This window comes from Strigops habroptila, chromosome 16, assembly GCF_004027225.2.
Source record: "Strigops habroptila isolate Jane chromosome 16, bStrHab1.2.pri, whole genome shotgun sequence".
NCBI classification, from domain to species: Eukaryota; Metazoa; Chordata; class Aves; order Psittaciformes; family Psittacidae; genus Strigops; species Strigops habroptila.
In genome coordinates this window covers 5,953,481-5,971,402 of record NC_044292.2, presented here as the reverse complement: position 1 = coordinate 5,971,402, position 17,922 = coordinate 5,953,481, and the positions used below count along the sequence as shown (strand labels likewise).

At 43.2% G+C, this 17,922-nt stretch overlaps 1 protein-coding gene across 6 annotated transcripts in view; it reads left to right on the top strand.

The window, feature by feature from the left end:
• DVL1 (dishevelled segment polarity protein 1) overlaps positions 1-17,922 on the top strand; it is a 76,850-nt gene that overhangs the window by 47,003 nt on the left and 11,925 nt on the right. For 5 of the 6 annotated variants that reach the window (XM_030508271.1, XM_030508275.1, XM_030508273.1 and 2 more), the window contains 7 exons: positions 7,582-7,720; positions 13,477-13,570; positions 14,556-14,625; positions 15,379-15,518; positions 15,820-15,896; positions 16,368-16,435; positions 17,720-17,869. In XM_030508271.1, the coding sequence (XP_030364131.1) occupies positions 7,582-7,720; positions 13,477-13,570; positions 14,556-14,625; positions 15,379-15,518; positions 15,820-15,896; positions 16,368-16,435; positions 17,720-17,869 (738 nt within the window). The remainder of the gene's footprint in view (positions 1-7,581; positions 7,721-13,476; positions 13,571-14,555; positions 14,626-15,378; positions 15,519-15,819; positions 15,897-16,367; positions 16,436-17,719; positions 17,870-17,922) is intronic. The other variant, XM_030508272.1, reaches the window with a different exon arrangement.

The window sequence follows — 17,922 nt, the reverse complement described above, 5'->3', positions numbered from 1 at the left end:
CCAAACCTGCTACCTGTAGCAGAGCACTTGTCTGCAGGGTCTCCAGCTTCTCATGGTTTACAGCTTACTTCATGGAACACAGCTTCCTGTGTTCCTTTTTGGTAGGTTTTAGTAGACCATTCTCTGCTAATGGGAACCAAAACGGTGCATGATGTCCCATCTGCAAAGCACACCGTAATTCCCATCCACAGATGCTCACTACAGCTGGGGGAACAATGAAGGATCAACAAGCAGAGATGGGATTTTTCTCCAGGGAATTGCCTAAATTTAAAGCCCCTGTATTATTCTCATACTTAAAGCAGGAAGTTTCACACCAGGAGTGCAAGTGAAGAGAGTTTTTGTTCTGACGCTGCTGTTGTATTCTCACTGAGGTTAATAAAGTGAAATAGCTGAGAAAGATGAGCCCTGTGAGGCGAGCATGGACAAAGTTACCTTCTCTATGTGTGTGTGTATATATATATTTTAAGGTATAATGATGTATATTGTGGAGGCTACATATGCAGAGAAGTGATTGTGGGGGTTTTCTTGGCTTGGTTTCTTTTTGGAGAGGCTTTGTATCCAAAGATGCTTTTGTATGAATTGGCGGATTTGTCTTTTCCTGATCACCCTTCACCCTAATTATGAGCAAATCTATCCCTGGCATTAGCTTCATATAAAATCAGTCTGAAAGAGTTGAGCTGTCAGAATGTCAGAGCTCCACAACTGAAGTCCTCATTGCTTTGGAAGGTTGACAAAGTCCTATTAAGTGAACGTGGAGTGAGGATCTTAATTAGGAAGGTGGGAGGTCTGCCTGGCACATGTTCCTGGGACCCTTGCTATGGGGAACAAAGCTCCCACGTCAGTATCCCAGGGAGGAGTGGGGAAGGGGGCTCTGGAGGCTCTAATTAGGGATGTAATTAAGGGACAACTTCTCCTTGGCATTGGAGGATGTTTTATAGCTACTGGTTGGTTTCTGACAAGTCTGCAGATGTCAAGTGTCGGCACCGGTGTTTCAACACTGAGTTTGCTGTGGGGTGAACTTAACTGTTGTGCAGGCAGCTGAAAAATGCTGGATAATGACCTGTGCTTTGAGAAGCTCTTAGTGTGGACACACTTGTAGGTCCCTAAATGTTTGGGAAGAGGAGCTGTTGCCAACTTCCACCCGTTGCTGTGGGATATGTATGCCAAGAAATCTGAACAAAAAGGGCTAGGACTACAAAAATGGGAGCTTTAGCAGTGGTAGCTGAAAATACAGCTCCAGCAGTTGTTGCTCTTTAAAGACTCTGTCATGTATAAACAGTTATGAGGTGGTTGGTGAGACCTTGAAGGTTTGAAGTGACCAGATGGCTGTGCACGGGATGCTGGCAGCGTGAGACTGTGTCTGTGAGAGCAGGAGCTTTGTTACTGGTTGTCATCTGAAACTGAAAGAAGGGAGTTTGAGATAAGATAGTAGGAACTCCATGGCAGGGGGTTGGAACTGGATGAGCTTTAAGGTCCCTTCAACCCAAATCATTCTATAATGATTCTATGATCTGTCCTATGGCAGTGTGTAGAAGCCTCTCTCCAGTAGTACTGCAGAGTGGTTAGAGATGCTGTTTAAGGGTTCCTTAGAACTTCAAGCACAAATCAGGGTATAGGGATATAGCACGTGGATGGGTATGAGCATAAAGCAGGAGTGGACAATGTTGTACTCATAATTCTTCCCTATTCCTGTAGCAAGGACTCTGGCCCCTGCACACAACAGCGAGTGCACAGATGGGGTTACCAGTAATGTATTTCCTGTTAATAACTGGGACAGCCTTTCTGCACTGGTGGGGATTGGAAGCTCTGTTGTTTTCTCTGTTAACTGGGAGCTTGACTGTGACTTCGTCCCTAGATGCTCTCACCTTTGTTCTCAGCAGTGTCACGGAACCCTCTTTACAGCTTCCTTGAGCAGATGCTGCTCTACTCTCTTCCACTCTCAAGGCTTATTTGATTTAGCACTTTGATGTGCTTTTGTCCCTCAGGCAGGGCCTACTCTGCTGTTGATAAAAGTCAAGGAGGACATATTTTACCCTCCTAGGCTATGCTTTATTCTAATCTCTGTGACACATTGAAAGGCTTTTGTCAGGCAGTCTCAGTGAACTCTGTCATCCTCTAATGAAGAAACAGGAACAGGGGTTGGCAGGGCAGAAAGTCCCCAGTTATTAGTGGGACAGGCATTGAACCAGAGCAGAGAATGGTTCTTGTTTAGACCAAGGATTTGGATACCTGGGAGTGTTTTATGAATAAAACCCTTACAGTTGTGGTTTGTAAAAGTACTCACTCAGTTATAATGGTTCCTGACCCTCAACCCCCAAAACAAGTGGCTAAATGAGACAAAAAAGCTTAGAAAAGGGGATTTTAATCAGGTAGAGAGATGACAAAAACTTTATGGATTTAAATGCACACCTTAATTACGCAGGAAACCTTACCTGTGAACTCAAGGCTACCTGATGCTGGTTGGGAGGTATAAAACGTTGTTCAATTGAAGTGTGTTTGCATCTTAAAAGAAGATTTAGTTCAAACAGAAAATGTGAAGTTGAACCCATTTTTTTCTGTTTAAAATCGAACAGAGAAGCTGTAGCTGGAAAAAGGGAAGGGAAAAATGTAAACAGGAGGTATTACCAGTACAGGGAGCTCTTCTCATCCAGTGTATAAACCAGCTGTGTTTTAGTTGGAATATCTAGAAGCATGGATGTTGATCTCAACTCTCAGTGCCTCTTCACATCTGCAAAGTGAGACTAAAAGCCCTTCACTTCACCTCACATCTGTTCACCCATTCCAGTTCCGGCTGAATCCAGCTGTGCACTGGCTTTTGGGGAACCAACAAAGTGAACCTTTTACAGTGCTCAAAGATTTCACTTCCATTCTTGGTTTATATTGAGTGATAGAAGAAAAGCCATAAATTGAAGTTTTGGTTTACGTAGGTAGGCCAACACATTGCTAATCAAAAGCCTTTAAAAATATATCTTTGTACAATAAATGTATGTAATTATAATGATGTAATAATGATAGTATGTTTAATTAAGTCTCTATAGAAACATGAAGAGTTAAAGAGGAAAAGGGAGGGATTTAGATCTGGGTTTTCCCTTTGTTGGGGTCTTCTCTTTGCATCTCTGTAGCGGGACCGAGTTTGGTAGCTTGGGTGTACCAAGCAGACAAGAACACAGAAGCTGACGCCGTGTTTCTAAAGGCACAGACATAAGGTCCTTTTCCATTTCCCTCTGTAAATCCATCAGCAGTGGTTTGGGCGTTGCTTTGGCTGTTTGGAATGGGCTGAAAGGTGCCAAGGAGTTTCTGCTGACGTGGTGTTTGGACCTGGCAGCAGTGTTCAGGTCCAGGCAGCAAGATCACGGGTCAGACTGAGCCACGGCAGACAGACAGACAGACCATAGGCGCTGCTGCCATGCTCCAGCTTGCCCCTGCCTTTCACTTCTGTTGTATCTAATGGGTGTGAAGAATCCAAGGACTGTGTGAAATACCTTATAAACCTGTGTCTTCTGAGCAGTGTGTGATGCCTGCTGCTGTGATCTGATTTCCCTGGCAGTGTTTTACACGTGAGAAGTTGCTTTCCTTCCCCATTAGATGCGATGGGACAAAGTTATATTCACTTATTCTTGCTGGCACATATCCTGAACTAGCAACCCTCAAACACAAGCTTTGTGTGTTTCCTTTGTACACTGCAGACGTAACACTCTGCATCCCCACATCCCCTGTCAGTAAGACCATCCCTTTTGATTCATTTGTCAGGACAGCCTTGCTTCCACTCGGATAATTTATCCCAGCTCATTGAAGGCGTGGATGTCACTTGCCCACCCCTTGAAGGCATTCATTCGAGGGGGGGAGGATGTTGCTTCTATGAGCTGTTTCCAGTCTGGATGGATCAACTCTGGGATCGGGGCCTGAGGAGGGGAAACCCGGGTTGGGGGGAGCTCGGGGGTCCCAGAGCTGGGGTGATGCCCAGGGGCTCAGCAGCGGAGTGGGCCACGGACCGAGGGCCGGGCTCTGAGGTGAGTATTGCCCATGGCGGAGCGGGAGAGGAGGAACACCGGGCTGAGGGTGGATGGCGGCGGCGGGAAAAGGTGTTCTGAGGGAGAGTAAGGGTCAAAGTGGTTTCTGTGAGGCTGAAGCTGACCGCAGTGTGGGGAGAGACGGGGTGAAGAAGATCATTTGGCATTAGGGCAGTGAACGCTGCCAGGAGCAAAGGTACATGTTCAAAATGCTGCTCTCTGTGAAGCATTAAACTTCATAGAGACTTGTTATAAACCACCGACTCATTTATACCAAAGTAGTCCATAATAACCAAGAAAGCCTCTGAGTCGGGTGACCAAACTGACCTAGGTGAAGTTATGAGTGACTTTTTGAAGAGCTCAGGTCAAAATCTTGAACAAATGTGGTGAATCTGTATTAAATTTAGCATTTGAGGTGCTAATTTAGCATCTGTGGTAACACCACATGAGAATGCTGAGACCATTGTAATATTAAACCTGGCTGCTGTTAATGACGCTAAAAGCAAACACTCATTTACACGAAGTATCATCATCTTAATCCCTTGGGCTTGTGAGGAATAACTCAAGAAACGCTAATGGAAAACTCCCAGGGAAATGGGGAGTTGGAAAAGGTTTATGGCACCATCGTAATATCGCTTGGAAGGATTATCTTTGTACATGTCCTATCTTAACAAATTAATGCCATGTGGTATTTGGTTTGTGCTTGTCCCAAAGACCCAGGTTTTTTATTCTTGGGTGAAAAATTCCTTCAATTCTATCTCCAAAAAAGAGGAATTTAATAACAAACTGTAAACCCGTGTATTTATATCTGAGATCCATTTCTGTAATACATGAAGGGATAATTTAAAAGAAGCCCCAAATCAGTATAATCTCTATTAGCCTGACTCCATTCTAAAAAGTAATTATACAAATTCCAAAGGTCTATTTATGTGTGGTTTATTGGGCTAAAGAGAGCCATGTCATATTACAGGATCCCATTAAAATGTGGCTATAAAATAGTTGGATTTTCAGAACTGATCCATAGAAGAGAGTGCCTTGTACCCAGCGGATATGGTTACAGAGCGTGTTGTGGAAGTGGCAAAGTCAGTGCAAATGATTTTTGTTCTATTTCCCCAGTCCCTCAAGATGCTTACGAGATGTGCTGCCTCTTGGGCACAGGCTTCCTTGGGATTGTCATGGAGGAAGAGCATGCTAAAATATATATGTTTTTCCTAATCTTTGAGTCTTCAGGAATGGATTTTTCCAGTGTCCCAGCAGGAGCCCTGGTCTCTCTCTTTCTTTCATACTGTGCATGAAAAATAACTCCTTGTGGGAAGCTCCGTGTACATCTAGATGTGTTTGTTGGACAGAGGGATAGTCACAGTGCACACTGGGGATTCCCTGAAGCGGGCACAGTGTGGGCAGGGAGATGGTCACTCCCACGTTGTTGAAGTGTTTTGGTAGGAGCCAGTCGCAGCAGGAGAGGCAACAGGAGCTCCACTCACAGCAGCGTTCCCCTCTGAGACCCACTCCCAGTAGGAGACACTGCCACAAGTGGTGTCACCCCCTGATGAGGCCATTGGAACCAGTCAGATGCTACCCAGAAGCACAGCCCCACGGGTATCACTGTAGGTATTAACACTCATTTCAACTGAAGTTTCTAAGCAGTCAGTGCCCTTATTCTGTGCAGGGAAACTGAGGTACTTGGTGTAAAAATGAGGTAATGCATGCTGGATATAAAGGGTATGGGAAAGTCTGGGTGGTTTTTACTGGGTTTGGGGAGTTTATGTCCATACTAATGTATTGCAGCATTGATAAGATCCTCTCTTGGATGCTCCCCAGTCTCTTGAATTTGGATCCTGCCTTGTCGGACCTATTACTCATGAGTGTTCCTTGGGATTTATGGGCTGCAGCACTGACTCTGTCCTTGATTTCTTGGGCACAAGCTCTGTTACCATATGGAAGTAGGACCGTGCATCTCCATTGCCCTCAGGACTGGTGTTCTGTAGACCCTCAAGTGGATTTTTATGACACAGTTTGCAGTGTTCCAGCCATGTGAGTCCTGAGTTAGTAGTGCATCCCTTGGGGTACAGCCTGGGTGAGCAGCTGGGATTGAACATTCAGGGATTCTGTAGAATGGAACTTGAATGTAGACTCGACCTTGGCCCTCAGAGGTCAAAGCTGCCTTCCACAATGAGAAGGAACAGTGCAATATAGCCATTATCTCCTCAGTTATGATGCCCTGAAGAGCTGTATCTGTTTCTACACCCTCTGGTTGAGATACTTGATTATTTCGCTTTGCAGAAAGGAATGGTTTAGATATATGTATGAAAAATTGAGATGAGATCTTGTATATGTGTTACCTTTTACTGACTCTCTTAAAACCCTTTGTGGACATAAATAATCAGGCCCACATTCCTCAGGCAGGAAGAAAACTAATCAGTTATTTCACTGCTGAGCAGTTTGAAACAGAGGAGTGAAGGCAAACCATGGAGGACTTCACAGCCAGGTATTTGGGGTGGCTCTTGGTTTTTCAGACCATATTACTTTAATAGTCAATTAACTTTCAACGTGAACATGATGCACAGCATCATGTTTAATTCCTACTGCAGACATTCCTCCTGTATGAAGGTTTTCTGTTGCTAAAGAGCAGTCCCCTGGACCTGGGAGGGAGTTGTGACATTGCAGAGTGTGTTTTCAAATATCAGCCTGTCTTTGAAGCCTGTTATGTTTATTTCTTAACCAAGTGCCTTATCAAGCTGAGCCTTTCTTGGTTCAGGGAAAGGAACATTCTTGGCAAAATGGAGCACTTAGAGATTATGGCTCTTCTAATGAGAGGTCCCTGGAAGGAGGCAGGCAGAGGAGTTTGCTTTGCAAAGGGAAATACATAAAATAACTACAGAAAAAGATGAATCACTGCTGCCTTCAAGTAAATGGCATTCTGTGCCAGATTATCTGCATTATGATGTTTGCATGTCTGACAACATTTGCTAGGGATTAATAAGAAATTGTTCTGAAGCGTCTTATGCATGTGGAATGGTCAAAACAATGTGACTTTGATATAGCTGTACTGCCCAGACAACGTGGTGTAGGTATGGGACAGGAACACAGAGCACATGCTGAGGGAAAGGTGATTTTGTGGGTGAGATATTAATAGAATTCACCAAGGAGTGTTATTTAATGTTTTCTGCACTGCTAGGCCTGTCCATACCAAACTCAAACTGTGTTATCTGCTGCTTTTCCAAGGTCTTCATATGATATCAACCTCCCAAGGCCATTCCAATTGATGTGCTGATTCCATTTCAGTACTTGTTCATGCCTGCTACTTCTTCCTTGATCTGCTTATGGTTTACCCGTGAACTGAGCCATAGACAAATGAAAAAGGAAGGTAGGCAGGCACACGGCCAGCCAGAGCAGTAGGCTTTCCAGCTGCTGAATGAAATTAGGGTCTGCAAAGAGCTTGGTTTCAGCATAAGGATCCTCCTGCAGAGTTGTCTGCAGCTGTCAGTGTGAATGCCGTGCTACTCACAGTGCCACTTCTTCCTTGCTCTGCCCCTTTCCCTAGTAATACTCCATTTATTTTGCCTTACAGTCCCTCGGATCAATGGCCATCCAAAACTGGACCGGCACCGTGAGCACCCTCCTGGCTATGACAGCTCTTCGACCATGATGAGCAGTGAGCTAGAATCCAGCAGCTTCATCGACTCTGATGATGATGACAACACAAGCAGGTAGGGCAGTGGCACAGTGGCTGTTACATACTGTTTGCATCCGCTTCCCAGCTGACAGCTTTCCTGAAACATGCTGATGAACATTCCCCTTTTTTCCCTGCTACATATGATCTGAGCACTGATAATTCACCAGTAGCATCATGTCATATACAATCACTGCTCTGAGAAACCAGTTAAGTTATTGGGGTCACTTTCTAAGCTGCTATTAAGAGAAAAATTCTGTTCCTGTTCTTTCCTTTTAATAGCAAGAATGATCACACTTTAAGATCAAAGCAATGTGCAACTGTCTGCCTATTTATAAAGTAAGGGTGTGAATATTGTAACAAAATACCTTCAGCAGAGATTCCTAATAAGTATACCCTTCACTAAAGCTGAATGGTAAAGGAGTTTCTATGTAATTGTGTAGTCTGAGGCCTATGAGCAGAACAGGAACTCATCCAAGTTAATGCCATTGTAAAGGCAGGCTGGGATGCCATGTATTTATGACTTCTTCATTATTGTTTTCTTTTTGTGCAGACAGAATGTGAATTATTCCTTGCTTTTTGCAATAAAAAAAGCTCTCCATGTCAAGACATCCTTGTTAATCTCTACAGATATTTCTGTTGTTCCATAAAAGGTTAATAAGCCAATATATTTCTCAGCTCAAAATACCTTTTAAAAGATGGAAACTCAGTCAAAATGGATATTCTTCCCTTTCCTGGCAGCAGTGACAGCATTTCTCTGAACAGTATCTCTAGAACTGTTGTTGATCCAGATGAGCTGTGAAAACTTATTACAGATTCCTGTTGTCAGAGAACAAGATTACAGATCTCTGGTGGTTCAGAGAGATCTGTAGCTGAAGCAAATAAGGTGCAAGGTGATGTTCTTAAATTGCAGGTAGAATTGAAACAGCAAAGAACAACTGGTCCTGGAGATAGTTTAAGTATCCAGCTTAAGTATCTGGAGATCCTTAAACACTCGCTGTGTTTACCAACAGATTATTTAGCTTATTGATCTCAGTGGATCTGTTTGGGCTTGCAGGTAGTCATAGCTTAAAAACCTGCTGAAGAACAGCACTTCCTTCAGATTCTGTTTAAAGCCTGGGTATTTCCAAAGGGTTGAGAGGGCAACTAAATGAATATTTAAGGTTTGCTCCAGACTTAGTTTCAAGAGCTTATTTTGCAGTTACATTGAAGTTGCCAACACCTGAAGATACAGAAAAATTACCTTTCTGGATGCTTTGTACTTCACTTGGATCTTCATGTGCATGAAGAGTTGGCGAGATCAGTAGTTAACCTGAATGTACTCTAAGCCTTCCTAAAGCCTTTAGGGCTTCTAACCTTCCTTCCCTCCCTAAAATATCAAGCCCACAAAACCAACAACAAGCCTGCAGCTCATTGAGTTTCTTGGTAAATAAATTAATCATTTCCATGGCAGCAAGATATGCAGTAGGGCAGGATTAGCACAGTCAGGGTGGCCTTTGAAGCACATTATACCAGACCCAGCTAAATCTTTCTATATTAATAAAGTAAAGCTTCCTGCATCTGACCTGAGAAGAAAGAGACTCTTCGGAGCTGCTGTGCAGGCCTTTTCCTTTCTAGGTGAGGGCAGAAGCTTTTGGCACATGGAATAGCTGCCAGGCCAGCTAGTCAGGAAGAACAACTAAATGGAATGCTCCAAGGTATGCTGTTGTGATGATGTTCTCAAGCAGATGAGGTATTGTGCTGGCAGGGAGAAGTTTTCTTTAGAGACAAATACAGCCAAATAGAAAATGGAGCATGCTCCAGATCTGCTGGAGACAGCGGCCTGGGGAAAAAGAGGTTGAAGGGGGTAAGTTTGTTTGATAGCAGTGGGTGAATTCTGGTGTCAGAACCTGCCTTGTAAAGGAGATGGCACGTGGAGGAGGTCACTGAGAGAAGAAATGGGGTGTAGAGGATGTTACTGTCTTGGAAGTGAAGAGGTTGCAAGGTTGAGGATGCTTTTCTAACAGTGTGTGCTTGACTTGGGTTTGTTTTATTGTTAACTGGGAGCAGTGCAGCAGAGCTGGGTAACTTCCAGCCCAATCCTGTTGGATTTTGTTAGGAAGAACTTTCTGTTTCAGTGAATGACTCTGTTCACAGATCTTACAGGACAGTACAGAACCCTTCAAGTGCCGTGAGTGCAATAATTTATTTCCTTCGTTTTCAAAGTATGATCTATCTGAACATTAGTGCTATTTGTGGGAAGTAGATGGGATTTTGAGCACAGATTGATGTAGGGAGCTCATAGTGAATGTTGCAGTGAGTCTTATTGCTGCTTCTATTAAGCAAATAAAGGCAGCTCTGACATCTGTACCTGTAGATTATTGGCAGCAACTTGCAGTTAGTGTTGTTGGTTCAATGTAAGTAAAATAATTGATTACATTTATCATTTAAGAAATTAACATTAGTTCTTTTTAAACTATCTGGATAAGCTTTCTTTAACAAATTGTGATCTTTTTAACTTCCTTTGGGGAATATAGGTTGGACAAATTCCTATTATTCATTCTAAAAATCTCTTCTGTGGGATTTATTATCCAGTAGCAAGCACAGGGAGATCACAGTTCTGCTTCTGGATTTGCTTTCCGTCTTTGCACTTTATTTGTCCCAAAAGCTCAAATAGACCATATTGTTTTGCTCATCAAACTGTAATAATAACTTTAAACTCATTTCTGGGGATACTTCAGAGACCAAATCTTAGTCCTCATGAGAATAGGCTTGAGCTGCTGTTCAGCATCCAGGTAATCCTAGAAAACAAGCTATGCAGTGTTTATGTGGGATTCAGCCAGGGAGCATTAAGGCTATGGATTTATAAGAAGGGATGATGGAGTGTATTGTAGCTACATGAAAATACATATAAACACCAAAACCTGTTTCTGCAGTGCCTTCTGATCATTGATTCTGTGCAACTAATGTGAGAGTTTTAGCTCGAGGAGTTTCTTCTCTGAAATATTGTCCGTCCTCTTGAAGTAAACCTGAGCTGTGGCTTTCCTAAGGAACTGATTCCAATTCTTCCAGTCTAATGCTGAGTAGAATGAAAATAATACCACAGAGAGAACAACTTCACTCACATGTTATCATCTGGTAACAGACGTTCAGAGATTTGCCAATGAACTCTGGGTTTGCTGGTTTCATTTAAAAGAAACAGCCAAAATATTCCCTGCTTAGAGGAATCTAAACTATTGGTGTTGAAATTGAATGAATTTAGTCTGACTCCCAAGTAGTCAAAGTAAATAAGTGAAGAAGGAACAAGCTGCTGATATTAGCATAAACCTATTGTTCACCTCTTCATCACCTCAGATGTGCTCTGTCTGCCTTTCTACAGTGTCCCTAGACTTTTCTTCTTCCTTTCCAGTCCATCTTTTTGAGCTCAACCCTGGTTATCTCTCTGAAGATAGTAATGAAAATAGTTTCATGTCCTGTACTTGATGATAGATTCAACCATCCCTTCTAAGGGCTCGGAGTCAGACAGCAATTCTGACTTCTACCTGTGCTCAATGCTACCTCAGACTAAAAGCTGGGAATAATGGTTCTTTGTTCTGCTGAGCAATGCCATATTGTGCTCTGGAGCAGGAGGAAGGAATTGGCATAACCAGTCTGCCCTGGCAGGCAACAGGTCTTCTGTGCTCTCTGTGATCAGGAAGAATATTAATGGAGGAGTAAACTAATGTATGAATTTAATAAATCCTCTTTATCCCCAGTAACCATTAGAGGATGCCATTCAAGAAAGGTTGGTGACAGGAAGTCTTGCATATTCCTGAAGTGATGCACACTGGGAGAAAGCCAAAAAATATGATATAGCAGTAGGTGAAATACATGTGTCAAATGCCAGGATGCTGTGAATGACTTTGAAGTGTGCTTATAGTATCCAATTTTAAGGTTTTGTCTTTCCTGTTATGGACTAGCTCAGCTGTCTCCAAAACTAGTAGAAAGTCTTGCAGGGCTTTCACAGCCTTGTGTTGTGCCTGCAGAGGGTTTGCTTGCAGAATGGAGCACTGAATTCATGCTCTATTCAGTGGGAGAAGGGCACTCATGTCTCCTTTGAAGGTATCCTGTTGCTTGGCTTGTGTTTATGCAGAAAAGCTCCCCCAGTCTTTGGCCTCTTTCCTTTTTGCCGTCCAAAAGCAGGGCAGGTTCACTACGATGAGCCACATGCCTGCCTTCAGATTCTCCTCAACTGCTGTGTGCTGGGAGGTTTTAGCTGAATCCTACTGATGAGACATTCTGGGAGAGAAAGGAGGAGAAGGAAATCAGAGAGGAGATAGGAATAGGGAGAATATTGATAATAAAACACAGGAGGAGGGGTTTGTGTCAATCTTTGCCAGCACTTTCAAGAAGAGTGGTGAATGTTAAATCCAGTTTTGGGATCCCTGCCTCTGAGAGAGCTCTGTATTTTTCCTCAGCAAACCAGGTGCTGTGAGCTGTTTCTATAGATGGAGAACTATCAACTTGTTGATCTCTTTTGAAAATACCACCTCTTGGCTCTTTAATTTGCCTTGCTGGGAGGGGAAAAAGGAGTGTGTGAGGTTAACATGCCTGAAATAGTTTAGCGAGCTCAAAGAGAATGGCAGGAGATTCACACCCTCTGAGCAGTTCCATCATCTATAATATTCAGCTCAGTAAATTCAGCTTGACTAAAACCCACCTAGTGTAGGTAAGATGGGTTTCCCAGTGTGGTGGGTTGTCTTCTCCTTTTTGAAGTTGCTGGTGTCAAGTTTTGCTTGAGGTATTCTCACATTCTTGCACGTGGCTCGACCTTTGAAGACAGGGACATGGAGACTAAGGAAAAAGACTGGCACTGTTTGCTTTGTGACAGTGCCAGTTCAGTTACTTGTGTTGTATAGGGGTGGGTAGTTTTTAATCTTAGTTAATGATGGAGCATTACTGTGTCTTTTTTTGCCATTCTTAACATAATAGATAGAGCTGTCTCTGTGGTGTTACATGGGTATATCTGAAATCTAGGCTTTGTTCCAGGCTTCTGAAATGAACTTGGGCAAATCCATTTATGTCTTTTCTGTGTCTCAGTCCACTATCTGCAAAATGAGAGTGATTAACATTCCTAAATCTTAGGGGGATCTTAAGCATTTATCTGTAGAATGTGGCACATTGAAGTTCTACAAGTTCAAAGAGCCTGAAAAATAACCCACAACAAAATAAACCTGACAGAATATGTAAAGGTAAACCTAATCACTGTTCCTGTCACTATTTGGTAGTAGCTATTAGCAACTGCTACTTTATTTCATTGAAATCAAGCCCTCCCATTAAGTTCCCATTGACAGGGTAGATTCTTTGTGTTGTCTGTTCTTTCAGAGCAGAGACAAAAATCACTGTTTAATGTATGGCTGTTCTTAGTGTGCACTTTCCTTTGGGCCTGGACTCAGGACCACCTTTCAAGTAGTGGAAGATGGCAACCTCTGCCCTTTGGGTGGTTAAATCAGGGCGATACATGCCTCTTAAGGTGTGGATTGCACTCAGTCTTGCTCCCAAAAGAAAGTAAGCCAGTAAATTATACTCTCTAATCCGTGCTGTAGTTCAGCTGGTTTCTTCTCTGTGCTCCTAGGCGGAGGCTAAGGCACAGCACACCGGGACTGAGCAGCAAGGCAGCAACAAGCACAGCAACACCTTGTGAGCTGGGTTGATGGTGTCTGTCTGGTTTGCTGTCTCCTGCACTTGTAGGAAGCAGCCTTCTTTTAGCAGAGTGCAGAGAAATGCAAATGGCTCAGCTTTACAGAGTTGACATTTGCTCTCAATTTCCCTCAGGTTGAGTAGCTCCACTGAGCAAAGTACTTCATCCCGGCTCATCCGGAAGCATAAACGCAGGAGGAGGAAACAAAGGATGCGGCAGATTGACAGGGTAAGGTTGGCATCATCATTTTCCAAGGAGGTGAACTGTGCTTTTTGAGTGTAGCATGTGGATTAGGAAGGGACCAGAAGAGGTCTGTGCCTTGTTGAATTCATTGGAGAGGCTTCCTTTGGCTCCAATCTATCCTGGGTTAAATCTCTAACATTTGAAGGTCTGCAGCACTAGAGTCAAGACTCATTTCTCCTCTCCCTTTCTCCTTTTCCTGTTAAGTGATCACATTTCTTGTTGTCTCTTCCAAGACCAGCCTCTGCAGGAAAACCTCCATTATGCTACTGGCTGATGTGGGCAGGGGGTGTCTGTGGTTTTAAATGTATAAATTGCTGAGATTTGCACTCTGCTGGAAGGAGAAATACGTTTATAGGAAATCACAAATCTCTTTTCTTGCCCTTTCCTGTGCTAGTCCTGTGGTAGCAGAGTGAGGATGGTCCAAATGACATACTTCTTGAAGTAACTGTTTTGTTCTCCTATAAATATCAGTGTTTACAGATGAAAGAATGAGCATATATATGTTTTATCACAAGAACTGATTTAAGGTATTTGATAAGCACATTTATACTTCATATTGGAGGGAGGGAGTGTCTGTCTTCTCACTGCCTGAAGGATCATGTGTTGTTCTCTCCTCTCTTCAGGGAGGAACTGTGGATGTAGTAATTCACACTACATTGGGCACTTAGGTATTTAAATGTCTGCCTGTCAGTCATGGAGTGAGGGAGCAGAAATGATGCAATGGGAAGTGCAGTTGAGAAACCTCAATGTAGGAACTTAGTCTGTGTATTTTTAAACAAATCTTTGGAGAAAGTGCAGATTGTGTTCAGATCTTTTCCTTACAGATTCTAAATGAAGAACAATGGTTTCTGGATACCTTCCAGATGGAAACCTAGAAATCAGTTCCCACTGAATTAATCCTCAGTAGTTGTTTTTATTGTCTTTATTCTGAGCCATTTAAAACCTTGAGAATTTTTGTTGTATTTTGCAGTCATCTTCGTTCAGCAGCATCACTGATTCCACCATGTCCCTAAACATCATCACTGTCACCCTCAACATGGGTAAGAGGATAAGCAATGTTTTTTAATGATGAATTTCAAGTGACACAAATGTATTTTGTTATGTAGTGGCCTTTGGAGCCAGTAGAAAGCTCCTTGATTTGAAAGGATGCCAACTGAACTAAAGGGAATGGCAGCTGAGAGTTGCTCCTGGATTCCCAGTCCAGTACTGGGTAACTCTGAGCTATTTGTAGAAGCAGATTAATTCTTCCCAAGAAGCCCAAGGAAGGAGCTGGAACTCCAGGACATGGAGCTCTGCTCTTGTTTCTAGGAAGAGTAAAGTGTCAGGCATTTAGGAGCAAGAATAGAAGGTTTGCATTTCTGCTGCTCATACGTTTCATTGTTTAGCCAGATAGAAATGTGCAGAGCTGCCAACTCAGCACCTTTCAGTAGCGCCAAATCCTTCCAGCCACTCTGACGTGTGGAAAAAACATTGCCTAATCTGACGGGGTGCCTAATTTCTAGGTGTAGACATGTCTTTTCAATGTCATTTCTCTTGCTGATCTTTTGACTGTAACTTTTCAGTGTCCAGTATGGAAATATAATGTCTTTAGCAGTGTTTTCCTGCTGCCTTTCCCTCAACATGCCAGGCAGACATATGCCAATAGGGCAACCTAAGTGTAAGTCAAACAGGGCCCTGCTGATGTGTTGAGAGAACTGACTTTTCAAAACTGAAGTAGCCTGGTGTTAGCTCTTCACTATCAATCACTTTGTTTGCTTTTTCCCCCCCCTCCCCTCCACTTTCTATCTGTATAGAAAAGTATAACTTCCTGGGAATCAGCATTGTAGGACAGAGCAATGACCGGGGTGATGGTGGCATATACATTGGCTCTATTATGAAAGGAGGAGCTGTGGCAGCAGATGGCCGAATTGAACCAGGAGACATGCTTCTGCAGGTTGGTCCGTGTCCAGACATATGTGCTGAGGGCTTGTACGCTGGTGGCTCAGCTCAGTCATCCCACCAGATCCATGGGTTTAGGGATCAGTTAACAGAATTCATTCGTACTCAGAGAAATGTGGCACAAAGACTGTTATCACTTAACTCTGTAATTCCTTGCAAACTCCTTGATGTGCTCTGAGAAGCAGCATTTCTGCAGCTGCTCAGAGGAATGGGAACAGTTCTAAGGCAAATAACATTGGAAGCAAGTAATGAAAGTGTCTTTCACTTTCTGACCTCTGCTTTCTGCAACATTGCAGGTGAATGATGTCAACTTTGAGAACATGAGCAACGATGATGCAGTTCGGGTGTTACGGGAAATAGTCTCCAAACCAGGGTGAGCATCTTCCCAAATCTCGTGCTGCTTCTCCTCCATCTGCAGCTATTGGTGTTGGGCAAACCTCAGAGAAATCAACATTTTGAGCTCAATAAGCAACCAGCTTATCTCAACTCTGAACTACTCAGTGTAAGTGATGAATAGGTGAGACTGGTTCCAATGTGCCAGCCAAAACCAACACAAACTAGGAGTTGCCTGGTTTCAGTAGCACTATTTGTTTATGTGATGAGTGTTTTAATATCTCAAGAGCTGATCATTTGACCAGATTTCAGCAGTAGTGCTCATGATCTATTCCAAACCAGCAACATCCTGATACCTGTTCATACTGAAAATACTTGGACAAGCATCTCAAAAGCATCCTGAGAATGTCTTTGGCAACTGTTGGAATAAGTTTGGTTTAGAGAGCTCGTTGTAGCAGTTCTAACTTCTGTAGGGAGAGTTGAGAGTCATCCTTGTTTTCTTTCTTTCTAGACCTATCAGCCTAACAGTAGCCAAATGCTGGGACCCTACTCCCAGGAGTTATTTCACCATCCCCAGGGGTGAGTACATACTTGTGCTCTTTGCTGGGTTCCTGTGGAGCCCTCACGGTCCAGAGTATTTTCAGCTATTTTGGCCTCTAACAGATTGCCATTCCCTACAAGCTTGATACTTTTAAGTTGGGTTGTATTTGTTTGCTTTTTGTTTGGGAGGCAGGGGTTTGAGATACACATTGCTTTGGGTCAAGCTTTTTAACGTCATGGGTATATACTCATGATCTTAACCTTGCAACTGACAGAAAATTTGGAGGATAACTATACCTAAGTGTTAAAAAGCCTCATTTTGTCCATGTACACTTCTTAGAAAGCATTGAAACTGGGTATTTTTCAAATTAGAAGCAAACAACATTGTTTGATGTACACAAAACCTCTTGAAAGTGATCTAGTTTTAGAACTTGTGGCTTCATAATCCTTTCAGTAGCTATAAAAGATCTGTGCTCAAGTGTCAAACACAGATGCCTCCTACTGGTGAGTGCTCTGCTTAGGATACTGAAACCAGCCTGTTACCAGTCCTTCCAAGAAGATGGGGATAGCATTGTCCATTGAAATTAGTGCAATGGACTGGCGCAGACTGTGGGAGCTCACCCAGTTGCAGTCCTTAGGAATCATAAGAAAAATCCCAACTTTAAAAATTACCTGCTCTGTGGCTCTTCTTAAGGTCTGAGTGTAATTTTCACTCTTCAGTGACACTCTTCAACTGGTCTTTATATGTCTTGCCTATTTATTGTGAAAGACTATTCCAGTCCTAAAAGGTTTCATTGTGGCTGCTGAAAACATTGAGAGGGGAAGTCCATGATGCTTCATCTCTGCAAATACAGAGCTCTAGGGCTGCTGTTCTCATTCACCTTCAGCAGAAGATTCACCTTCTGAGTGGTTATTCTGGATCCAAGACCCTTAGAAGTAGGGAGAGAACTTCCCATCAGCTGGGGCAAAGCATTTGGTAGTACTTCACGTCATGGCAAAATGAGAATCTCTATCTCATTGTATGGAATAATAGTGAAATATTAGTACTGGACTCATAGCTTCTTTCCCACACAGGGGAATACCTCACTCCTACTGCAATTACAGGAACAGGAGTGTCATGGTTTTATCCTACTATGTTGTATCCAATTGGTAGAGGAATCCAGCTACTGCTGGCAAGGTGCTTTTTGTTCCCTTGTGCTGGGGCTGTTTCAGTTGTACTATCAGGACTTGTGCACCCTAAACCATTCCTTCTACTCTAGGTCTCCGTGTTTACTGCTGAGCTGATTCCATGTCTCCCTTTTTCCCTTCCTGGTTGTTTTGCAGCTGAACCAGTGAGGCCAATTGACCCTGCAGCGTGGATCTCTCATACCACAGCCATGACGGGAGCGTACCCCCGTTACGGTATGAGCCCCTCCATGAGCATCACCACATCTACCAGCTCCTCACTAACAAGCTCAATTCCCGATTCGGAAAGTAAGTCACACTGCGGCCAGCACAGGGCAGGTGCCTTCTGCTCGGGGCCAGCA